This window comes from Pocillopora verrucosa, chromosome 10 (assembly GCF_036669915.1).
Source record: "Pocillopora verrucosa isolate sample1 chromosome 10, ASM3666991v2, whole genome shotgun sequence".
Taxonomy (NCBI): Eukaryota; Metazoa; Cnidaria; class Anthozoa; order Scleractinia; family Pocilloporidae; genus Pocillopora; species Pocillopora verrucosa.
Genome location: NC_089321.1, coordinates 6,468,537 through 6,494,392, shown reverse-complemented (window position 1 = coordinate 6,494,392; position 25,856 = coordinate 6,468,537). Strand labels below are relative to the sequence as shown.

General features: G+C 38.6%; 2 protein-coding genes across 3 annotated transcripts; one reads left to right on the top strand and one right to left on the bottom strand.

Moving 5' to 3' along the window:
• Positions 1-285: 285 nt before the first annotated feature.
• Positions 286-22,583, bottom strand: LOC131768766 (deleted in lung and esophageal cancer protein 1). 2 transcript variants are annotated; one of them, XM_059084495.2, is made up of 37 exons: positions 22,279-22,583; positions 21,349-21,502; positions 21,100-21,210; positions 20,626-20,807; positions 20,068-20,267; positions 19,867-19,948; positions 19,143-19,334; positions 18,318-18,387; positions 17,537-17,670; positions 17,053-17,148; positions 16,735-16,825; positions 15,401-15,563; positions 14,162-14,369; positions 12,260-12,388; positions 11,695-11,778; positions 11,467-11,563; positions 10,945-11,075; positions 10,434-10,580; positions 10,143-10,303; positions 9,515-9,668; positions 9,089-9,190; positions 8,877-9,007; positions 8,121-8,302; positions 7,802-7,820; positions 7,229-7,299; positions 6,644-6,795; positions 6,116-6,213; positions 5,950-6,020; positions 5,207-5,442; positions 4,488-4,604; positions 3,877-3,968; positions 3,329-3,389; positions 2,694-2,879; positions 1,944-2,111; positions 1,387-1,540; positions 1,168-1,291; positions 286-707 (listed from the first exon to the last, which is right to left on the bottom strand). In XM_059084495.2, the coding sequence occupies exons 1-37, from the start codon at positions 22,489-22,491 to the stop codon at positions 572-574; spliced, it is 4,899 nt and encodes a 1,632-aa protein (XP_058940478.2). In that variant the 5' UTR covers positions 22,492-22,583; the 3' UTR covers positions 286-571. The 2 variants fall into 2 exon arrangements, with proteins under 2 accessions (XP_058940478.2, XP_066029671.1); XM_066173574.1 differs by having other exon boundaries at positions 10,143-10,300.
• A 1,145-nt stretch (positions 22,584-23,728) lies between these two features.
• Positions 23,729-25,781, top strand: LOC131768780 (octopamine receptor beta-2R-like). The gene is made up of 2 exons (XM_059084507.2): positions 23,729-23,806; positions 24,205-25,781. The coding sequence occupies exon 2, from the start codon at positions 24,313-24,315 to the stop codon at positions 25,387-25,389; it is 1,077 nt and encodes a 358-aa protein (XP_058940490.2). The 5' UTR covers positions 23,729-23,806; positions 24,205-24,312; the 3' UTR covers positions 25,390-25,781.
• Positions 25,782-25,856: the final 75 nt, after the last annotated feature.

Sequence of the window (25,856 nt, the reverse complement as noted above, 5' to 3'; positions counted from 1 at the left end):
GCTGTACATCTTTGAAAGATCTTTCCTGAAAACCTCTCAGCCTCTAATGTGTTTAAAATTTTGTTTCAACAACTTCCTGAGCTTTTTGAGGGTTGGACGAAGGACGCCACTTTTGGAGGGCATGCGCAAGGGGGGAGGGGAGAGTAGTTTGAATATCTTGTATCCCAGTAATGTAATCTTTAAAGATGTTGTGTCCACTTGAAATAAATGTCTAATCTAACTATAGTTGTAGGATTGTGTATGAGGTGGTTAGTAGTATGAACTCGACATGCTGAGTGTTTCGTCAACTGTATTTTATTTATATTTTGCGGTGGATTTTACAGTAATACAAATACTATATACAATTCAGTGAGTTTCTATTGAAGCCAAAAATAACAAATGGTCGCCTAGATAAATTATAATTTCAGGCATAAAGACATTCTCTGGGAAACAGTGCTAAGCTAAACCTTAAACCTTGACACAAAACCACATCAGTTCTGGAACAAAAATAAACATCTGGAGGAGTCAAAAAATGTGACTTGTGCTAGGAACTTATACGTCCCGAGTTCGATACATCTCGTACACATCACAGTCACGTGTCTGTGGTAACATTCACCAGCCGCTCGTGTCTTTGGTCATACGATCCACGTCCTCTTAGCACCAGTCTCTGCTCTTCTTCCTTCAGTTGACCACTGACAATCACGACACACTCGTATTCAACACTGTGCCTGCAACGGTGGAAGTAACGAAGTCAGTACAACGTAATAACTTCAGTTATGAAAAATCTTAGTTATGAATCAAACCACGAAATAACTTTAAGGGATACAAATATGAAGATCCCTTAAGACACTCCGAGTAAGATTTCGATAAAGACTCAGATGCAAGTTGTTGGACTTTCTTTTAAACATTCAGAAAACGTTTTCTTTTTGGAGCATGTATTTCCTATAAGCTGTTTTCGCGCGAACAATTGTATTACTAAGTAAAATTAAGATTTGTATTTAGGAAGCTTCTTTAAAACTGCCCATTTTGATAGATTTGAATGGGAAAATTTGAAACAATCCCTTAGAGCAGATGACATGAAAAACAATGATAAACTGAGAATACGATATGGATTATTGAGGATCATTTGCAGTTGAACGTAAGAGCGAAACATCAAACCACAATAACGAGTACAAGAGATCAACTTACTTAGATGTGAAGGTCACTTTAAGTGTAGTTTTGGTCTGGCTTGTAAAGCTAGAGTTTGCCTCCAGAAATCCTTCGGTCGGATTGACAACAAAAACATCTTGGCTGATAGAGGGATAACGTGGATCTATTAAGGAGAAAAAAAGAATCCCTGAGAGTGAGAAAGAGATCAATCGTAACGTCTGAAATGATTCCAGCGTGTTTCATCGGAATTTTCAAAACCTTTCTTCGCGACCCAAGCAGAAGCAGAGCGAGAGGGATTGCGCAGGGTCACGTGCATTTCAACTGATTGGCCCACCAGGCACGTGCCAAAGTCCAAGACATCCTGAGACAGACGGAGAGTGGGAACAGCTATCGAGGCCATCAAAGGAATCACCTGAAGGTAAACAAGCATGATCAGAGAACGAAGCATAGTTTCAGATAATAATGACAATAGGAGTAAAAGTTTTTCGCAACCTTAAGGGGTCTTTATAGTTGAAAATTTCGTGAGTTGCGGTAAAAGAGCATGAAAGTAAGTAGCCCCTATTGCAAATGAATCACCGAAATCGAAAGAAATAGCTTAATCTATTGATCTCTTAGGGTGACTTGCATAAATATCTCCTTACAACATCTCCCCTGAATCACACAGTATGGTGACGAGAAAGGTAATGATCACCAACTAAAGACGTTCTTGATTGTTAACCAAATTCTCCTCGTCAGCACCTTAGGAAATGTTTAGAGATCAGTAGGGAGAATATGTACATTGATGTTAGGGTGTAATGAATGATCAGGGTAATTACCTGTGAGGTATTGTTGGAAAACAGAACTTTCAAGTCTTGTTTGAAGACAAGTTGTCTGTCGCCATCATCTGAGGTAACGAGCATTACACCGCCAGTTTCTTCTTGTCCCGCAGTGAGGTCGTTCACTTTAAGAACAAGCTCGTCAGACAAGAAAAATCCAACTTTTAACTGAAATGGAAGCGGAGCACAATAAAATTATGAGTGTTCATTTCCAAACCGCACACTCGCTGACTCAATTCCCCCATATATATTGACACAAAAACAAAGTTTTGTTCTTTGGCCTTGAGTCAAATTGCATAATCGACATGAGCAGCAAAGGGCATAAATTGAATTTCTGCGTTCTGTTTGTTGAGCAACAATGTGGTAATATTGCATTTGCTTATGTAATCTGGAAGAAAGTGGTTGTACTCATTGTTCCTGTTTGCAGTCAAAGTCTTTCTCTTCTTCCTAAAATCCTATGTGGCTGTTGTAATGAAGTCGGGTTTCAGGGAGTTAAAACACCGAAGAGTTAATTGTAATGAACAAATTTAACACAAGTACATGGCGAGAGAAGCCTCCACTGCGCATGCGTAAAAGCATGCTTAATGAATGAGACATTACAGCTGCAAAGTTCCTTTGCTCATCCTGGTCAATCCGGGCACACACCAATCTATTTAAGTACAATTTTCCATTTTCCCTCAAACGTGCTCTCTTTCACGAAGGTTGTCGAAGTTTATGCTGCTTCATCGCTAACAAAGTCAATCCTCTTACCTCTAACGTTTTAGCGGGTTTAATGGTGATACTGCCTGGAGACTGGGACTTTTTTGATTTGGCTGATTGGGGAGGCTCAGCGGAAAGAATCTTAAATGGAGCCTGCACATCAAATCGCATGGTCAGCGGGGTTTCTGTGGTGTTTCCCAAGACAAACCGATGTACCAAGGGTGTGTCACCGTTCAGCTGTTGGCGAGAGGCAAAATAAGACAGTAAATTGAGGGTGCAAAGGAATTCTTGGGGACTCCGGAAATAAAACCATTAAAAAAGAAATGATCTTCGTCATGATGTTGCTTCATTTTGCTTTATTTTGTTTAGTGAATTTGTTGTGTTTCGTTTTTTTTTGTTGCTGTTGTTCCTTATTTTCATCGGGCTTCTTTCATACGTCGCGAGACATGACAGCAAGCACCTATTAATTCATTTTACACACATAAGCCTGCACACATGAGCCTGCAATTTACCAGGTCCTTACCCCACTATTATATTACTCAGTTGGTTAGAGCACCGCACCAAGATTTCGAGATCACAGGTTAGCACACTTAAAATAATTAGGATGAAAAACAATTAATAATACTTGTAAACTGGAAAATCATCATAACCAACATAAAAATAAATAACACTGGAATGCAACTGACCAAATCAGACGCTGCCGTAATAAACTCGGTTCCCTTATCTTCTTCAGTTTCCAGAGAAAGTCTGTGGTGCAAAAAGAAAGAGGGAGTTAAAAACAGGAACGATATTCACTAGAAACGAACCTTTAAGTAGAAAAGAATTCTCTAATAAACAGAATAAGTAACTCGAAGAACATAATACTAGTAACTTTGGCGAACCATACTTTGAAAAACGATTTAAACAATTTCTGAGAGCATGACGGTCGATCCAATTCGGGTTAATTGAACCAAAGGTTTTAAACAAACTGTGAGTATCATTTAAACAGCTTACGTTCTAGTTGTATCTCTCTTTTCTTTTTGTCTTCAGAAGGCACGTGTTGTAGGGTGGACGAACACTTGTGATTCTTATGTTGCTTGCTACACCTCCCCGCTACATCTCCTCCAGCCTATTCTGGTTATTTTGGCTGGTATTCCTTGTTCGTCATCTCACAGCTCATGTAATTCCTTTCCTTTCTCATGATGTTTATAGAAGTATTTAAATTGAACTAACTTCAATTAAAACAATAGCTTACATGGCAGGATCAATGTTGGCCGTCATGTCCAAACGGAAGGGACGTAGCTCTACTCCATGTGATCGTCTCAGCCGCCCTGGAATTTCAAGAAGCTGAAGAAAGAATCAAAAGACCAAAACAATTTAAGGGAGAATGTTTAGCAGCTCTGGACTCCAGCGCACTAGATACGAGGATCAGACGCATATTCTTGGCAGAGTTCGATTTGAAATCAGTGGTGGTGAAAGACCTCTAACGTTGTTCTCTGCGGCTCATTTTTAAGGTAAGTATATTAGTTTCTGTTGTACCCTAGATTTTCTACCAAGAAAATTGCTACTACCCCCTGGATGGGACACTAATCCATCTGAGAAAGCTCCTCCTACCCTCCCCTTCCCCTTCCCCTTCCCCTAACGATTCACCAAGTTTCCTTGACAGTTTTCTGGTTGGTGATATCTGTTCAAACTCGCGGGAAGAAAGGGGTGGGACACTTCCCTAAAGAAAAACTGCCCTAACAAGTTTACAAAACGATGACCCGAGCCCAAAGCACTCGATCCGGTTTCAAGCACGCCAGCCATTTTCCCACAAAACGCGGAACACACTACGATAAAAAGATAAGCGTATTTCTCATCACCAACCTGTGGATCTAAACTCATATAAGCCGCGGCATATGCTGTACAACCTTCTCCAGATGGGTTTTCCGTGAAAGGATAAAATGACATTTTGGCCGAAGAATGGCTCCTGGCCGGAATAACCTATGCCAGAAACAAAGAAATGACAAAAATCATGGTTCACACGTTATTGATCGTCTAAAATTCACACTTTACTACCATCATCACAAAGTGTCACGATTTTCTGTAATGTAGTTCTAAGAAAACCATCAAAGATATTTCTCAGGGAGAGAAGTTTCAGGCCCTTAAGGGCAAAGAGGAAAGCTTCTTAAAGGGCTAGAGTTGTGTGATATTCGAGAAAGAACAACTGGGAGAGAGATTATTCGTTACTGTATTCATCTGGTGCTCAACATGAGATGCAGAGAACAACTTTCAGTCGAGTGTCGAAAGTTTCCCGGGATTGCTTTTGTTTTGTTTGGCTTTGCTTTGTGACTGGTCCGGAGAACTCGCACCCACTCTCTCAACCGATCAGATGCATAATTTATAACCAATCACGACTTGGTCGCCAGCGTTTTCCCGCGCTTTAGGCGGTCTGTTTGTCTTTACTCTGAGTTCTCATTGGTTCTCCAAGGTATTTTTCTTTCCTATGGTTGGTTTTTGTAATTACTGTGGGTTTGATTTTTCGACATTCAATCTAAAAGCACTCAAATTTGTGAGTGATTTTAGCAGGAAACTGTATATCAAACCTGCTGGCTAGGTGTAACTTCAAAAGGTCGGTTTGCGCGTATGCCTTCGTGTTCTCTTAGTTTTACTTGTATAAAAGGTTTCTCCTCGCAGAGGTAACAATCCTGTTCCTGTAAAGCTGGTACTACTTCCTGGCCATCCTGTATTACGGGCAGAGGCTGACCCACAAAAACCAACATATCCAGGAGTTGGTTGTCCTGTGGGAGAATGTTGTATGATTCCCAGTCCAGGCGAATGTCTGGGAAAAAATGATAATTCAATAGAGGACGCTTAACGGGTGTGACAAAGAAAAGAGTGCACTGGAGTGCACTGTAGACGATATTGCTTCTCACGATAATGCGAAAGAATAAACCACAAAGGCCACGAGAAATTGAGATAGCTACTAATGAAAAACAGCGAAATCAAACCACGACGTTCAGATGCCATCTTGACCCTGTTATAGGCCAAAAAAATATGAAAACGATTTTTCTTCCTGACAAAGTAAGTTTTTGCAAGCGGTGTTCCGCAAAAAGCAATACTTGTCAGTCAAACCTTGATTTTTCAAAAATTTCAATTGTGTAGTAAAATGACGTAAAAATACATCGCAGCGATGTATGTGATGACATGATAGCAGCTGTGAGTTAGTTTGTACGTAGGTTAGCCCGTGAGCATTTACGTGACTAGTCTACTGGCTTTATTGTTATGCAACTCATAAGCGCCCAAACTGGATGACAATCGCATGAGTTCGAAGCTACAATTAACTCACCAAATGGGCTGGTATTGTTGATTCTAAGCGATCTCTGAACTAACGGAGCTCCAGAAACGTGCGTGCCAAATCTGCAGACAAAAATACATTCAAAGCATTATTTTATTATTTAGATCCAAATTTCAAGCAAAAGGTCGGTAAATGCACGTTTCCGCCGACAACTCACCGCAAGATTGGTGCCTGATCTTTCATCATTTGAAAATTAAGGGGACAACCCACTACATCCATTTTAACAGGAATGTACACTGGATCAATACCTTCAATCTGAAACAGACAAAGTATTATGAAAAAATTCCTTTATTGTGATAAAGAAACATGTCGCCCTTGTCATTCTCTCTACACTGTATCAATACCTTCAATCTGAAAGAGACAAGGTTTGATAAAAAAGTCCTTTATTGTGGTAAAGAAACATGTAGCCTTTTTCATTCTTTCGTTTCGTTGCATTTGTTTTGTATTTACTTTTTTGTTATTAAAGTACTTCAATTCGATTCTCTCTTCTTTCTTTTTTTCGACTTGCCATATAATGCAGATTGCACGGGTGTAGTTTTATGTATGTATTCTAGAATACATACGACGTGAATTTTTCATGTAGCGTTGCGGCACAAAAAACAACAACAATAACGACTTCTACGTCACGCCATATAGATCAGCATGATAGAGGACTTTCAGGTGACGCATGTAGCGTCACACTTACCTTACAAATCAACAAGTCTCTGTATTTCCCCCACATGTCGCTGTGTCCTGTGATTTCAATCACTTGGTATCCGAATGGTGACAATTCACCGGATGCTGGACTTGCCACAAACGCTGCCCCTCTTCTTTCACGCAAGATAGCTTGACAGTATTCTAAAACAAAAGCGTTCGGTACGTAAAAAGAGATTAACAACCATCAAAGTAATAGTAATCATCTTTTAATCTATTCTTGGAAATAATTCACAAAACTCCATAACTTTGTAGGCTTTTTACGGGCTATACAAACTCTTCAAAATTCTAGTCAATGAGAGCTCCAGTACTTAAAACCCCTCGCAGCACTCTCTCCGTGAGAGAACGTGCTACGTAAAGTTGTGGACCCTCGCCATGAGAGAACTCGTTACGTGATTAATGCGCTCTCTCCGTAAGAGGACGTGTTGCAAGACCTAATGCGTTCTCTTCGTGAGAGAACGTTCTGCGGAACCAGACCACACAATAGCTGCGAAAGAGACCACTAGCACGGTAGAATGAGTAGACAGACTGCGAGAATGAAGAAGGAGGAAAGGATACCGCTACTCTGGCCACAAACCTTCATGTGCTTTCATAGCAGTTCTACTGATTGGATCAGCGATATTTGGTGTTCTTCCCAGTAATCGCGTCCTAAAGACAAAGGAAGCATTCTTAAAATGATTCTCAAAACATTGGAGCCATCATCATCATCATCATCATCATCATCATTATCATCATTATTATTATTATTATTATTATGATGTTAACCTTCTACACCCTAACATCAGTTTGCATATTCTCTTTACTGTTCGCCATACATTTTATTTAAGATTAGGAGAATTTATTTTAACAATCAAGAGCTTTTCTTGTTGGTGATTATTTTATTTGTTCTCAAGACCGTAATGTTTGATTCAGAGGTGATACCGTAAGAAGGAATTAGATACCGGTCAATCTTAAGGGTTAAAGGGTTACTTGTTGGTGTAATGATCAGTGATAAGAGCGTTGTAAATACTGTTGGATAATTGATTCTGTATTATTGCAAGTATTTTCCGTGATTGTCTGTTTTAAAATAGGACACAAATAAAATGAAGTGAGATAGATTTTAAAAAATTAAATGAACAGATAGGTATTCTACGGTAAACTCTGCACCAACCTTTTGCTTTGAGGGACACCTAAGAGGAAGGAAAAAAAATAAAGTTTAAAACAGTAAGATTGTTACAAAGTATTAATGAAGACCCTATTCATTTCCTCTTCTTTGTTTGTTTGTTCATGTTTTTGTTTGTGTTTTTTTTTTGACGCTCGTGACCAATGTATAGCATGTTTCTTTAAGGTCTGATTACTGATAACTTTCACCTAAGAAAAGGCGTGCGAACAATGAATGATAGTGCGACAGATCTCCTTTGCGAGAACTTGCTCAAAGATTTTCTATGATATGGCGTATTTTATTCTACTCACTCAAGAATCTAACTCACCGTCTGGTGGTGTCGGTGGTTTGGCTGCTTTGAAGTAATCCATCTCTATACAGAAGTGTGCTCTTATGGCTGAAGTGTTGGTAATAACAAGGGTTGTGCGAGGACAACTGGCGAGAGCAACAGTTTCAAAGTCTAACAAAAGCTCTCGATCATCGAGAGAAGCTTCCTTAATCTCGTCAGGTCTGAAAAATAAGAGAGAAGGAAAGAACCATTATCACATCTTCTGGTATGTTACTTCGAGTTGGAAATGATGACTAGGTTCAAATGATTTGTTGTCTTGGTTTTTTTCTTTGGGAAGCAGTGCTATGTCAATGTAAGGTTATGAATAAAGTTTAATTCTAGTAGGGCAAAAACTAAATCACTATGTTAGTAAAGACAACAAAACTAAATACCATTGTGAGGCTCGATTACTAAGAGACCCCAGATTATTCCCTCTCCTTCTCTTGTAATAAATGTAAAAATCCTAAAATAATTTTTTTTGTCTGTACGAAGGTGGGACGAACAAAACTTTTTGAGTCCCCTAGGAATCGAATCTCAGACCTTTGAACCTCAGGACATTGGATTCCGCGCGGAATCTGAAAGTCTGAGGTGTTAATCTTCATGGGAACTCAGAGTGTTTTCTTGGTCAAACCCTCTTTTTTTTCTTTCAATACCGGACTCAAAATGTACCATCTTACTAAATCTATTTACTCACACGAAAATCTTAATTTCCGAAAAAAAAATCTTGATGTTTCTGTTTTTTAACTTTTCACTTACCGGTCAAGGTCAAAGAGCTTTGGAGTCTCAAAGGTGACACTGAGCCCCTGTACATCAGCTGTAATTGACAGCCACACAGGATTCGGCATCCTCACTACCTCGCAGCACGTCATCAGATCGCTTATAGGACCCTGTTGGACAGATCAATTGTCAAACATGAATAAACTGTACCGATACCCAGACGGTAGCCGAAAGTACCTCGTGTACCCTACCTTCTTATATCCTGTAAACGTCACCTTGATTGAACGCTCTTCTCTAGGTTCCAGGACTCCCCGGTTCGGTTCGAACGTGAGGGTGTAGTCTCCTTGGAGTATCTGGAGCAAACAAGTTAAAAACCATTATGTAAAGACTTACAAACCCAGTAAGCTAAATTTTCTCGTCAGTGAGACTGACTTAAACAGCTGCTACTGTTACCGGATCACGTACACAAAATCAACAAACATATTTTAGGAAAAAACAAACGACGATTCTACAGAATTCCATCGGGCCATAGGACAGTACTTAAGACCTGAGCAAGCAGAGACGACACAGAATTCAAATAATATTTAATACTATCTCCCAGAAATCGGATTGTTCAGTTTGGTATGAGTTACCCCGGCAACAGCAATCGTACTGTACGCCTTTATTTCTGCACTCACCTCTTTCCACTTGTACTGCGCTCTCAGCAGGGATTGATTATGAAGCACAACTTCTCTGCTGACAGGGACACCCAAATAAACCTTCTCTATGTACATGTCACACGACAGCAAACACACTTGAGGTCTCTGCACTTCAGCAAAGACAGATAAATAGCTGAAAGAAAAAAAAGAAAGGTGAGCGAAACCAAAAAGTTTCAACTTTAGTAAAATGTGACCTAGTTCATAAACAGGTTCTCTGGAGCTCATATGGCGGAGCATTTTGAGAGCTCGATTGGCTATCGGTTGCCTCTAAATTTATTTAGATAATACTTGCTTTGCGTAACTACTGCCACAAACTGCGAGGAAATTTAAAATATTTTAAATGACAAAGCACTCGGAATAGAAATCATGAAACTTTCATATCCAAACTACAAACTCGTTCTTAGGAAGCAACAAAAGTATCACAATTATTCTTCCAGCAATGATTCCATCTATGATATTGTTGTACACGTGCGATGCCAAAAGCTCCATAAAATAGCCCTGACTGTTTCCAAAGCCCTAATCAACTCAACGGTATCTTGATTATAATGCGTTCGCAATTTTTGCAGTACAGGGTTTTTGAGTGAAAATAAATGTTGACGCCTTCTACCTTGTTTTTCCATTCTTGACTTCACACTGGAGCACAGTCCTCACTCTGCCTGTATCAGCTGGTGTATATAATACAGCTACTTCCTTGCTTTCTTGTGGACCCAGGACTCCGGACGGGGGAGTGAAGGAAAACTGGGAAACGACCTCCTCGTCACGTAACTGCTTCAGGATCAAAACAAAAGATAAAACTAAGGGACTCTCTAGTATAACCTAAGTAATGTTGAATTTTGTTTTTTTGTTTAAATTAAGTAGATGTAGCTTAAATGAACAATAATTTTATCTTGTTTGTTACCTGAGCACACTCTGGTGATTCCTTTAAGCTCCACTCCGCCGAAATATTTGAAATGTTCTTTATAGTTATGTGTTCATAGCCATTCAGTTCTCTGAAGCGAACGAGATTGAAATTCAAGTCTGGACAGGTGAAAATAACCTCTGGTCCCTAAAAAGAAAGCGGTACAAAAAAAAAGGACAAAATTACCGAATAAGTTTGAGCTGTTTGCGTCACATTAAGAAGATCATGTGTTGCACAACGAAAATATGGTATTATTATGTAGAGTAAAGCAGTGGAAAGCATTGAACGCGCGCTCTGATTGGGTACTCAAACTCCGAATATCCTTTGCTATTTACCTCCGAACAATGTGCGCAGGACTTGCTCCTGTAATCTTTGCACGAATAAATGAGTTAAAATTATCTTTTTGTGCTGTATTATCTCACTGTTTTAGCGTACTTAAACAACTATTCAAGTTTTTCCTGCTGGAAAATTTCATAAAGGAGCTGACAATTGCTCTTCACAGTGTACTTACTTCAAAACTGGCCTTTACATACACATAGACTGGAGCCGACGAGTGCTTCAAGTCGCAAAATATCGTCGTCTCTATGTGAATTGGTTCATCTGCCATTAGAATTAACTCTAGGTCGGCTTCCTGTCCAGCGCCTGATTAAAAGGATAAGATGTCTTCATTTAAAAGAAAAAAACGAATCAAACAATTAATTCGATTTAAACAACAACCTGAAAATAGTTGTCAGCAAGAGTAGGCGAAACGTCAATCCATTTTAACCTTGGATTGAACGCTTATGGTCAAAACCTTTCAATGCTAGATATGAAAAACTCGTCTTCTCCTTTCAGCATCAATGCTTTAACTAGTTAAAAAAAACCGATCAGAATACACAAATTAATCGACTAGAGTGTGCAATCTTGACCTAACATCGAATTCTCTTCGCTATATTTATAGAGAAAATGTATAGTACCTTGGAAGCCCAATGACTTAACAGATCTTTCAGGTTTAACGGTGGAGACGAGACGATTGACACAAATAGCACTGTACCTATCACAGATGATTTCGGTTCGACTGACGCTCTCCACGATGTTCCTTCTTCGTTTCGCCATGAAACCCTTGCTTCTGAAACGCTGTTGTTGACCATCTAAATCAGGTAATTCCAGTTAATAAAAAATAGGAAAATATAAAATTACTTTAGTATATACAGTACGGCTTCCTCATACTCAGAAATGCTTGGCGATTGCTAATAAGAAAGCACTATGTTTCGGTACTGACCTTCAAAGGAAATCTGTATGGAACACCTACTGTTAATGTACCAGGGCAAACAATCGCCGGAGGAGAGACACACACGTCAAGAGGCTAAAATATAAAGATTTTGACAATTATAAAACTGATCAGACACAAAAAATGTTCGATCATGTTATGATTATCATGCAGAGCAATCATGCCGGAGAGGTTAGCCTTGAAAACGGCTGTTGCTATTACTAAACGGCATCCGACTACTTCATCATTGCAAGGACTGTTCTTCACCCCGCCTCTTGTTTGGAAAACCACTTGACCCTTCAACTGCTTGCAATTAACCTGTAATCTCTTCTCATAACATCCCGAAATTACCCAGCAAATACATGACATAACACCACAACCTCTTAACCGATTAATGAGGAAACGTAATCTAGCTGGAAGGGAGATTTACTCATCAGATCATGGGAGAGTTTACGGGATTGATTCGACCAAATTTTTATTGCCTAACAGGGGTTGGATCTGCCCAGGGTCTCGCTTAACTGCATCTTGTTGTTTGAAGGACGGGTTTGCGCAAGAAAAGGAATAATTGATACTTTACTTTGCTAACGGCTTTCATTTCGATTTGCACCGCTGTCACGTCTTTCACGTCATTTGTTGTAGAACCACCGTCATCATAAATCGGAATCTCCTCCAGGATCAAATGACCCACTGCGTGAAAACTACCAACCTACATTGAGAGAGGAAGGTCGAGAAAGGTTAACTCGTTCATTCAGAGGTTTATTTTTCTGCGTTGGAAACCAGCAGTTATAGTACGCCACACAAAATTTGGTGTTTTTAGTAGTAAAACTGCTGCTCTGTATGATACAATTTGGATCCATATACAGTACCGTTCGAAGATAAGCGAACTAATCAACGCGTTCCCCACGCAGAGCCAACGCGTTGGCGTTTTGAACTTAACGCGTTTGCGTTTGCGTGTCCACGCAAACGCAAACGCGTTTAGTGAAGCTCATTAGTAGATCACACTTTAAAACCATTTTGCATAACAAGAGGCCCAAACAAAGCCGACTTTTTTGTCACATTCGCCTTAGCATCTCCACGGTGTCTGTGTATTCCCGATAACAAGCGTTATCCAAAGATCTGTTCCTGATAAAAAAAAAAAAAAAAAACCGAACTAAGAGTCAAGCGATTTCATTTTACAACCTGTAATTTGTGAATACTTTCGAAATTCTCGTTCACCTGTATCCCAAACTGTTTTTTTTTTTTTGGGTCGATCGATTTTATGTTTACGTGCCGCATGTCTCGATATTCATCACAAGTCGCGGCGCTTGTGCTACCAAATAAATGAAATTCTAGCCGTATTAAGTTTGCGAACAACTTCGAATTCTCGGATCCAAATTTATCCTTTTCGATTGATCCTGTGTTTATGTGCCGCATGACTTTTCAATTTGACAAAAATATCGACAGCTGTCGCTAGCGATGAAATTCTAGCCAGGTAAATTAGCGAACAACCTCGAAATACTCGCATCCCATGAATTATTACTAGTGTTTACGTGTCGCCGCTTGTCTCGAAATTCGTTAAACATCCCGGTACTTGTCGGTACTTTGGCAATCAACTTCAAAAATAGTTGTAAACAGTTTCATTCTGATCGATTCATCTATTTGCTATTTTAGCAGTGAAATTCTAGCCGTGTTAAAAATGGCTTGCGAAATTTGCGAACAACTTCGAAATATTCAGATCCAAATTTATTCCTATCGATCAATCCTTTGTTTACGTACCGCCGCTTATTCGGAATTCGTGTCATCGCAGTGCCTGTCCCTGCTTCGCGTGATGAAATCATTGTCGTAGTTTTGCTTGCCATAAATCAGTGCACTGCTTCGAAATACTTCAGACCCTAGCCTTATTTATTTTACACCTCTAAGAAGTATCACAGATGCCCCTTCACGCATACAAATATTTTTCTTTTGTCAGCACGCGCCGACAATTTTGTCAACACGCGCCAAAGTTCCGTAAATTCAAAAAGGTTTTCAGTTGCGGATGAAGGCCGTCCTTTGAGTTGGTCAACAATGGATACAAAAGAAAGAAGGTTGGAGGTGGCAAAGTGAATAACAAAGGCGATACGGGTCGATGATCAACGCGTTAGCTAACGCGTTAGCGAAAGAGCACTAACGCGTTGACTTCTTCGAGCCCACGCGTTGACAACGCGTTAGGTGGTTCGCTTATCTTCGAACGGTACTGTATGAACGAGGATGACGATGCAGCTTAAACAATCTGATAACAGTACACAGTTTAAACGAGGAATGGTTTACAGAATAAATTCAGGTGCCATGCTTGCTATGGGTATTTAATGCCAAATACAAAATCGGATTTGAGAGTGAATGAGGTCAATATTTCTTTTCATCGTAGAACTAAACCAAACTTTAATAAAGTTGTTTGTCTTAACTCTCTTTATTTGAAGTGGAACTAACACAATGAAGTGAAACATTGTTCAAAACACGATACCTCTCTTGGTTCAAATTCCAATATGAAATCCACAGACTGCTGAGGTGGCAATGTGCCCATATTTGGCGTGACCCGAAACACTCCGTTTTCATCCAGACTCCGTGGCACGTGCGATGATGTCATCGGCGACTGCACAGGCATTCCAGGAACAACAGGACACCTAAAGAATGGCCTGTAGAGTTTCCAACGGAAAGGCAGGGGGACATTTCTGTACAAAACGAAAAGTTAAAAATGTAATGAACTTGAAGGAAACCAATGAGCTTCTTAGCTTTATGAAGTTCTTTAGTAAGGACAATTAATCCCAACGCAGCAAGCCATTCAGAGCCGGCATTCATATTGTTTAGAGGATTCGCAGTGATTTTAGATATATGAAATCCATATATTTGCACTGCGGTGTTTAGAGGATTCGCAGTGATTTTAGATATATGAAATTCATATATTTGCACTGCGGTGAAGAAACGAATTTAAGAGATCCTCGCAGCTAAGAACACTACTGAACAAGTAGTTGAAAACAATTCAGGACTTTGCACTGATCTCTCGAATTCGTTTCTTCACTGCAGTGCAAATATATGAATTTCATATATCTAAAGTCATCATTCATCACTTGGATGGTTTATTCGGACCCAACATATTGACCAGCTCCCAGTTGGCTTGTTAGCTCAGTTGGTTAAGCGCTGCACCGGTATCGCAGAGGTCATGGGTTCAAATCCCGTACAGGCCTGAATTTTTTTTAGGTCCTATTTTCAACTACTGGTTCAGTAGTGTTCTTAGCTGCGAGGATCTCTTAGGATTCGCAGTGTTGTCCAAGTGAGGACATAATACGAGCAGTCCCTCCTTTTCAACGAAGTCCGTCGTGCGAGTCGGAGTTTCGCGCGGCGCGCTGACATAATTTTTTTTCACTGATTTTTCTTTTAATCGCGCGACGGACTTCGTTGAAAGGCAGGGACTAATGTAGTCCAAAGTCAGGAAGGGTCTCAATACAACTACCCTAGCTCTCGAGTTACTCATGACACAAAACAAATTAAAATAAATACTCTTACTTCATGCATAATTTTTATTTCATGGAAGTCAGCACATCTGTGATAATTATAGAGGCCGTGAACTTGTTCCCGTATAGAACGGGGAGCGAAAGAGTTCTCGTCATAAAAGCCAAAATCTTTGCGAGCGTTTCCGCAAAGCTTAGCCAAGAGACGTTCACAAACTCCTAAATGATTAGTAAGAACTTGCTCAGTGACTCACGTTGTGTTTTTGATAACTACTGTCTTCTCTGTAGTTGTCTCGGGGTTCCTTTCACTGAATCTTATAAAATGTTGTGCTGATATATCTCTTATTTCTCCAATATCTGCCTCACTAAGCCCTCCTGAGACTGATTCAAGCTCCACTCCGGCCAATTGACCCGAGCCTATAAAAATACAACATAAGGTTAAAAAGCCACAACCTACACTAGGGAGGAGGAAAGTTGTCTTCCTGGAAGTTCTTTGTAGAATGTGTCCCCTGGTTCTTCAAACCCTGATCCTATCCATGCTATTTTCCCAAACGTTTTCCGAACTCTAGCCTTTAAAATCCGTACTCATTTTCAGTCTGGTCTTCCTTCTCAAAGTCGCAAATGACTGTTGCGATTACAGATTTTCCCATCAAATTTCGTTTAGCGTAATTCAGCTTTGCATCAAAGCTAGCGTCATAAATAGTCAACATTCACAAAATAGAGAAAGATGTTTTATCGTCTTGTCACGAGCGTGGGACAAAGAAAAAGTCCCGAGTCCTCGTGAGGAATGATCCGTAGGTCTGAGGTTCGTTACCTCATGGGGACTCAAAACTTTTTCTTTGTCTTAAGCTCGTGACAAGACGAAAAGACATCTTTCTATTTCTTTATCGACCTCACCACTAACCATCTTTTTCGTTCTTCTATTCACAAAATATTCAGCTCGAATAATATATTTCATTTTCTTCCCTATCTCCACCATTTATTTAAAAATGAATGAAAGAGGTAAGGAGGAAAATGACTTTAAAAAGTCACAAAGACAAGTACGTTCTCGTAGTTCCTTGGGAAATCATATCCGATTAAATACCAGAAACACCTCTTACTAACCGAGTTCGAGGTCTAAACTGTAAGTTAAGGACCGCGAATGTTTTCCGCTCGGATTATGGCCCAAGCGAAGGGGCTAGCAATTCGGACCGAAAAAGAAAACAAGGCTGGTGAGACATTTATTACAGTTCTGGGTTCAAATAGAGGGGGAGGATTTCACTTTAAACAAACTTTTTTTTAAATTTAGCTTACCAATTTACTCTGTACTATCTGAGAGGTATAATAATGGTCTCAATCCATATCCAGTTTCAAACTGGAATCGTGTCTAAGACCACATGCTTAAATACTGCATAAGAACATTTCTACCTATCAGCATCAGTTTTTATTATCAGGGAGAGTAAAATGCAGTAAACGAAATATGTATACTAAATGCAATTACTTTCGTCGTCTGAGAACTCAAACTTTCATCCCTTCCTGTATTCTTATCATAAACTGAGCAGAAAGAGTTTCATAATGTGTGTTTTCTTTCTTAAGACAGTTTGCTTACCTTCAAGAGAAAACTCCTTGACATGGCAGTTGTCACAAACAAACACCACCTCCTCCTTGAAGTACTTGGCTGAAGTGGGACAGAATGTGATCTGGAATACAACAGTGAAACAATTCAACCAAGTTCTTGACCGCGCAGTAGAGCATCAGACTGTGACATTTGAAGGTCTGGGTACTAAGGTTTAAATTCCACGCTTGTGACAAAAGGAGTTTCCTCTTTAACATATCGTTTTTTGATGTTGATGGTTCATGTTCTGAACGTCAGGCCACTACAATTCAGGTTAATCAATTCATTCATAAACTACTGAGCCTTAGTTACCTCCAGTGTGGTCACTGCTCCAGCGTCCAGCTTGAACATGGCTGGTTTTAGTTCAAATGGTTCAGCAAAAACTGATCCGGGATCTTCAAGGGTCCACTAAGACACAGAATAAAAGTAAACAATTAATCAATTGTAATTTTCACGTGGTAGGCGATTATATGAAAGACGCACCAGCAAACGTTGTAGAGGCTGAGTCTTAAGCTAAATTAGCCCTCTAGGGATGCTTTTCTTGTTATTTGATTTTTTTTTTTCACGCAAAAATTTTTGTCCAGTGAAAACTCTCGTACAAGTCTTTGTAACGGACGACGAAGAAGCTTTTTTCAATGAATGTACTGTGAGCCTCTATCCAAAATTGTCCCTTTCATAAGTTATTATTTTTTAGTTTTAACTTTTTCGTCCCTTTTTTTTCAAGTTTTCTCATAGTTCTTTTGCAAAACTTTTAATTTGCAGGTTCATGTATTTCCATTTCCATTGACATACGTACCTCAAAACTTGTCGTGGGCCAACAAGATTTCCTCATGATACAGAACTTTCCATCACCTCCTTTGTTTTCACAAACAACCTGGAAAACTTTCTTTCCTCCCACCAAAGTGTGGCCACAGTCAAGTATCGGAGACACTAAAACCAACGAACAGGAGCAGGGCGGATACATGTTTTAAATTAATAAAAGCATGAACTGTTCAAAGTTACGGGGAATGACAATCATGTATTTCAGTTAAGGGAATTAAGAGAGATAGTAAATTTGATCCTTTATCTGTTACTGAAAAACTAATATATCTAGTAAATATCTCACTGAACATGTAAGAGCCTGCAGTTGCAAAAAAAATTTAAGGAAAACAAAAGTGAATCAGCTCCAGTAGTTTCTTCATTGCCTCTGAGTTACTGACAAATATCAGAAAATCAAAAAAAAAGGAAATTACAAAAATATGAAAGATGACTAACATGAACTTCAAGATGGAAACAAGCCAAAAATTTTATCAGATGAGAGAATCCTAACTATGTATAGCAACACTTATTCCAATTATCAATTAGTTTTGTGGTTTGCAAGCATGCCCTGATCTCCTATGCAAATAAACTAAAATTATTAATATAAATTTTTTTAGTTACACATACTGTGCATTCTTTAATACACTGCCGCATAACATGTTTGCTACCATGTGTATATGTATGCCTAATATACATTTACAGTGGATTACAATTAGACTTCCAGTACACTCATATGTAGATTTGAAACAAAATGTAGCAATGATAAACAATTAACTTACAACTCAGCACAGGGGGTGGCCGTCTGCCTTGAAGTGAGATAATCATTGGAGGGTCCACCTGGGTTTTCACCTAAAACAGTGACCATATAAAACATAACTAAGCAGATCAGCAAAAGGGGTAAGTTTCTAAAGAAACTGTGGTGCTGTCAATGTGAGAGTGTAACAAGACAATTGTGGTTTTTTTTTAACTGTGTTGATAAATAAATGTGCAGTTAGCAAATTGGCCACTGTAAAGACTTTCAAAGCTGAAAACGTAGTTAAGCTTTGAAACTCTTTATGGTGGCCAATTTACATTATCAACTCTGTTTATAAAACCAAAATTATCCTGTCAACAAATCAGTAGGCTGATCACAAAAATATTATATAACCTAATTTCAAAAAAAGTAAAATAAAATGAAAGACTGATTTAAACATGTACGTATGTAGAACTTTACAGGTACAAATAAACCTCGTCCCAACTTCAACAAACTAAAGCTTAAAGGAAAATTATCAAAAGAGGCCTTGAACATCTCGATGATCATCTTAAGCGCCATTCTCAAAAATCGAAAGTAATGAGATATTAAATTTTATCATGATTCCTATTTGGTCAAGGAATCACTTTATCATTAAACTGAAAAATCCTGAAATGTTTTAATTAAACTTTCTACCAGCAAGTTACACAGTCAATCAAGTTAAGGCCCACAATACATTTAAGTGGAAGGTATGAATTTCACAGTTGGTTAACCAGTTAAAATAAGTGCTGTTAATAACTATTCAATGTAAATTAATAGTCATGAAATTACACAAAGAAAAATGATGCCAGTTGTCATTTCTTGGTAAATTTACCTTAATAATATCATCATAGTCGGCAAGCGAATCAGGAGCAAATTTGATTGGATACTGACAGCTTAGACCTGGAGCAACCACACCATGTTCACCAGGGAATCTCCCTAATCCAACAGAGAAATATTTTGTAGCTGGTGGAGTAAGTCTTAGTTGACGACTTGATGATGACACATTTTTCAGGTCTAAAAGGAGCTGAAAGAAAAACAATCATGGAACTGTTAGCACCTTCATTTATGATTCTATACTACTTGATATCTATGGGTTGAGAATTAACCTAAAACTCTTTAGGTGTAGATGTTTGAGAGGGACAAATCAAATCAACTAATTACTACCTCTTACAAGAAGTATATGGCAGTTTATTCACAAAATGATCACAAGTTCCAAATCAAAAATTCTGAAACATGTATGCACAGTGTTGTCCTTAGAAACCTTTCCCATTTCATAGCTTGTAAACAAAACCACTTCTTCTCCAACTCCCACATACAAGTACATGTATCTTTACTACCTTTCACACAGAGTTATTTAATCAAAATTATGTTTCAATATTCAGACTTCAGCTTAACATTCATGGTTTGTTTATCTACCTAATATCTGTGGCTATGAAGGATAGGGAAAAAGGTACAAATTTATACCCACCCATTACAGAAAGTGTGTGAGGGGTTATTTACTCAGAATCACTTATAGTTACCATATGAAAATTCTGCCACATGAATTTTATGCATACCTCATAAACTTGTCCAACTTCATAGCCTGTAAAAACCACAGGGGATGGAGAGGCAATAAATACTTCAACAGGATCAGCAGATCTGAATTTTAAGGAGGAAAATCAAGCAATTATTATCATGTATTTCAACTAGGACAGAATGTAAAAATCAATCAGTTAAAATTCATATAATTAACAAGTTTAAACATAATCTGCACTTACTGAGGTCTTTCTTTGTCTATGTCTGGTTTCTTCTTCTTAGCTACTTTTGTGAGACCTCCTTTGAGTGGAGGCACAAAGCGTGGGTTTCTTTTGTACTCTGCTTTGCTCTGCAACCTTTGAAGATCTTCTCGCTCTACTTGTCGCTTATCTGGTTTCATGGATTCTCTCCAGACTGCAGACTTGGAGTGCCGGCTTTTAGCCTTTAGAAAAAAGAAAGTGCTATAAATACAAATATTATTAAAAACTCTGTAAATTTCAAACAGAGATTAATTTGCGTAAAGGGTAACTGAAATTACTCAATTATCAGCAATTTTCAATGGAAACTTAATAAAGTTGAAATCTTTCAGTTTGTTATTTCAGTCTTTTATTGAGAAAAAGTCAAATTTAAACTGATAAACCTAAAAAGGTGATACAAAACAAATTCTCATATTTATGTATTGTCTAGCATTACAGTGAGAAATAAAAATGGCAAAATCAAGGCTTAAAGAACCTGACAGTCAAGCCCAAAGCTTCAAAAAGTTTAACTTCTTTATTTAAGTTTCAACAGAAAATGCTTACACTAGGGGGTGGTGTTATATTCAAATCTCTCTTCTCTTTTGCCTGTGTGGGTGGTAGTGACGTCCACGGCCATGTTGATGTTGACAGAGCAGTATCATCCAGGTACTCTGTTAATGGAGGTGTTTTTCTGTATCGCTGCTGAGATGATGTTGTTGGCCTGGCATAGCTTGGTATTTCATCAGCTATGATAACAATATTTGTTTAACTAATTAGTGATGCAATGACTTTACACAGCAGTAATTAAAAGTATTGTTCAAGTGTGCTCCACACTTAAACAACTTTGTGATCTTATACTGAACAGGTGCACTGCCACACGGAATGTAACTGCTCTACATGTTTATAATAAAGAACAAAGTTGTTCACAATGATGTCAACTTAGTACTTCTGTCTTCTAATATAGCATAGTTACATAGGAATTAATTCAAATGTGTGAATATCATTCAGCTTATTTTTTAACCAAGGATAAAAGCTGACCTTGTGGAGCTTTAGATGGAGAAACCTCTTCTGAAGAGAAATCTTCTGGAACAATGAGATTGTAGCGTCGCAGTAACTGAGTGTCTAGACAGTTTCTGAGGTGTGATTTTGCTTAAAGAAAAAAATTGACAGTCAAGTATTATTAGAATTAAGAAACAGTCTCTTGCAAAATTTTCAGAAAAATTACTATGTCATGGAGATATACAATCAACAAGTAAATAAAAACCACAAACAGTCCATGTACTTTACCTGGTGGTAATCCCAATGATTGGTAATTTTCGTACCCTTCTGAAATTCTTTGCAGTTCCCTCTCATCAGCGGCCATAGCTGCAGCTTGAGCTTGCATGATGTGAGCTTCCAACATGTCTGCTTCTCTGTGCCTTCGATCTTGTTCCTCTTGTATCTTAAAAGAGCAATTGATCAGTATGTATACTATTACTATGGCTAAATGCTATTTTAAGTACCAATACATGTTACTTATTGCATCATTAACTACTGTTTCCTTGATCACATTGTTCTTAAAGGTTCAAGTTTAAAAAGAGTAAGGCCTATCACCCAAGTTCTATGTGTTCTGTCTTTTGTAAAGAATCACATAATACATTTCATAAACAAGAAATTAACCCATAATTTTGCCCTGTTTTTTAGTACCACTACAATGAATCTTGAAGGAACAAGGGATTATCTTTGGACTCCTTAATATCAGCAGATTTTGAGAATTTTTTACTTGCCTTCAAGAATAAACCCATGGATCTCATTGTTGATGCACGATCAATTTTGATTGATCTTAACACGAATTTTACACCGTCTTGAAGGGAAGTGTGTCAATGTTAATGGAAGCGCATTTAATTTCAAAGTTTATGGGCCATTAAGGATTCTATTATTGAAAGCTGATGGCTGCTATAACAATAAAAGTAGCTAGGTTTACAGAGCAACTGCAGAATACCCTGCCCAAAAAAGTTTCTTCTTATTTATGATCACGAATAGAATATAAGGCAACAGGAAAATTTTGAGTAAATTTAAGTCACCCCTTTTCGTCACTAACAGTATATGATTAAGCTAACACAGCTGAGTTCGTGATTACACTGTTGATGTGATTACCAAGATCAGCTGGGATGTTCATTTTAATGTATCACTGATTCAATACCTTGAAAACTACTTCAAAACTTACACATCTCCTACCTGCCTTAGTTGCTCCACATATTTATCATGGTAACCAGCGTCTCCACTCATAGAAGTAGCGAGGTGTTTCACAGTTTCTTCTCCGATAACATCACGAGTAAAAACTTCCCTAAACACGCTTGCCAGTAAATGCGACACATCTTGAGAACGACTCGAAGATGGCCGTTGAAGATGCATCGGAGGCTCGACTTCTACCTCCTTTGTGTGTGCCATTTCGATGGTTTATTGCTTCCTTCGCGTTATGCTGCTAATAAACAGCGAGGACTGAAAATTTCCTCACTTCACTTTTCGACCGCCATTTTGAAGCAGTTGCTATGGATTCCTTATGTACCGACTATACGCGGGCTCAGAGACTCAGAAGAGGGCCAGAAGCACAGTTTTAATTATTGGTTTTGTGACAGTAGTTATGAACTTCCACAAAACCCCGAAGGCGACAGCAAAGAGAGCATAGGAAAAAATAAGATCTAATGAGTGAACCAATCGTATTTAGAGGACATCACTCTCTTGATTCAATTAGGTACGGTGCAAGCGAGCATTCTCTTGTACATAATGAAGCATGCTATGGTGCGAGTTTGTAATTTTGGCATGATTACGGATGGAAGACATGGAAAAACGTAATGCAACGTGAGTCGACATCAAGAACTAAGCTTGACTTTTTTTTTCAAGCTTGACATTCGTAATCTGTGACAATCTTTTCCATCCTCAAGCCATTCTGGTTTATGTTTGCGAATTTGAAGGCTGTTTACTTGTGGAAATTATCATGAGAATGCCTTCCGTTACTATATAACAATTTTCAAACGCTCAGTTAGAGGACAGCTCAGGTTTTGTTGACTTGACAGCGCCTTACATGTCAATGTAGCGGCAATTTATAAATTGCCATACTCGTATTGAAAAGATAATCATAAAAAAGAAACAGAACAGTGTAAAAGCTCTCACGCGAAGAATGGTTATGTTTCATGTTACGGTGTATCATGTTTTTTTTTTTAACATGCATGATGTTGCCGCTGCCAGGAGTACGTGTGTGTTAGATACATGCCAGTGGCCTATGATTATGCAATCCAAAGTTCTTCCCTCCTACTAACCACCAATGGTACTTAACTCAAATTGATAACATAAAGAGGGCTATTGGATATCATTTGAATTGTCTATAACTCAAAAAATTGACATGGTATTATAACGGATGAAGGTTTGAATCTTCTTGTGGACAGTTCACTTTTAACAATAGTAAATAAAGAAATTTCCATATCGATGTAATTGACAAGTGGTATATTTTATTCAAATGTGCGCTAAACAACAAACATTAAAATGTCAATATCGCAATAAAAGACTTAAAAGTATCTGTCAAAACTAACTGCTGGTGACGAGAACAACATTCTGAGGTTCAAATTTACGAAGGGACTTGAATTAATAGTAAGTATTCATAACCACTTTTCCTTGCAATCTGAAACAAAAATGGTTGTTGTTAGAGATATCTAATACGACCTTATGCTTCAAATAAAAGACGAAAGGCCTGACTTCGGAAAACCAGGTAAATATAATTTTGTTATACGTTGCGGCGAAATGTTTGTATTTCCATTTATTCCATCACCAACTGTAAAAAGTAAAAACATTTCTGTGAAACTGAAAGAGGAGAATGTAGGGTGATCATTCCAAAAAGATTTCAAATCTGCAGGGTAATATTGTTGTGATCATTAGAAACCGTCGGAAATCCTCCAGTAGCTATCTTTTGAAAATGAAAATATACTTATTTGGCGAAAATTGTTGGAAACGTCATTATCTAAATTTTCACTTTTTAACGATCATGTTATGTTGATAATGTTAGACGGGCACACGTATATTGGCCAATCTTTGGGCCTGAAGAAGTCAGTGAAGCTACGAAATTTAACTTCAACCTTTTCATCATTGTATATTCTTTCGTTTTGTCAGCGCTGACAACGCACGCCGTCGGCAAACTAAAATCCTTCTTGGTTGAGAAAGACTATGGATCGTCAAGAAAACTGCAAATACTGAAAATTGTTTTTAAATTCATTTAATATGGACTTGACATTTAATATCACAGAAGATACGCCACAAGGTAAATTTGACAACAGCTTTGTCATAACAGCTGTTTGCTTAATTCTGATATCCATCTCCGCTGTTGCTGGGAATTTACTTGTCTTGGCGGCCATCGTTATCAAACGGAATCTTCGCACTATATCAGACCTTTACTTGGCAAATTTAGCCGTCGCAGACTTAATGCAGGCAGCTTTAGCCATTCCACTTCGCGCCACAGTTCTCCTCGGAATACGGAAACAGCAAGCTCCAGTTCCTTGTTCAGTGGTTATCTTTTTCACCATACTTTTTGGAGGTGTTTCAAACATGAGCATTCTTCTTGTCGGCGTGGACAGGTTTATAGCCATCAAATGGCCTTTTACATACCACACTTGGCTCACAACGAAGGTTTTTGTCAGCTCTGTGATTCTAACGTGGTCGTCCATGTTTTTGTTCGCAGCATCACCCTTAGTTGGATGGGGACGATCAGATAACCCTACACTATCCCGCACGTGCCGTTTTACCACGACATTGGACAGAACATATGTCGCGATTGGATACATTTTTATCCACGGATTGCCATTAATAACAATCGTAATAGTCTATTTCTTTATCCTAAAGGCATCTTTCAGACATTCACGCGCTATAGCGGCGCAAGAATTCAGCTTGCAGTCGAATAATTCCCAACTGAAAGAAGATTCTTTTACTCGTGAAGAACTCCGCACAACTGGCTGTCAGGGTCACACAGAAAACTTCAGCAACAGTCACACTGAACAGCCCCATGCACGCATGCGCAATCACGTTCGTAACACCAGCAAAACTGGTAAAGGTGCCCGTATGATCGCGATCTTGATAGGCGTGTTCATTCTTCTTGTGCTGCCAATCGTCGTGATTGACGTGGTGGAGATGTGGGAGCAGCCCTCGGCTCCACCAATAGTAGTTAACATTGCAATATGCTTGATTTACGCTAACTCTGGAGTAAATGTTTTCATCTACGCCGGCTGGAACGCAGAATATCGAAGAAATTTTCATCGTATTTTACTCTCTCTATGGAGGGTAATAACCGGTCCCTGTTCGTGAGTTTGATGACCGAGATGACTCCCGCAACAACACTACTGTTCTCATGTACTTGTTCTCATTTACCCTCGTGTAACTAGGGCCAAATATTCTGGACCCGAAACTTAAAACCGCACATGATTTTGTTGATTTTTTCCTTTGAAATGCTAAAAAAGATCAACAAGAACAGGTAAGGAAAAAGATGGAAGTATCTTAGCACAGGTGAATCGAGGAATTATTCGAAATCATTGCTTAAGTTTTCGTGCAGTTAACTGTCAAATGGTTCGAAACGAACCAAGAAGACAGTTAGTGCAGATCTTAGGTAAGAGTTAGTACCAAAGCTGAAGTGTTGCTATCTGAAAGGTGGCAGTTTCATAAGCGTAGAGTTGCAGAGAGCAGATATGAGCACTAAGGCTTAGGTTTTCCTTCAGACAATGCTGAGTATTTTGGTCCGAAGAGACTGCAAATCATTAATAATATTATCTACTCTT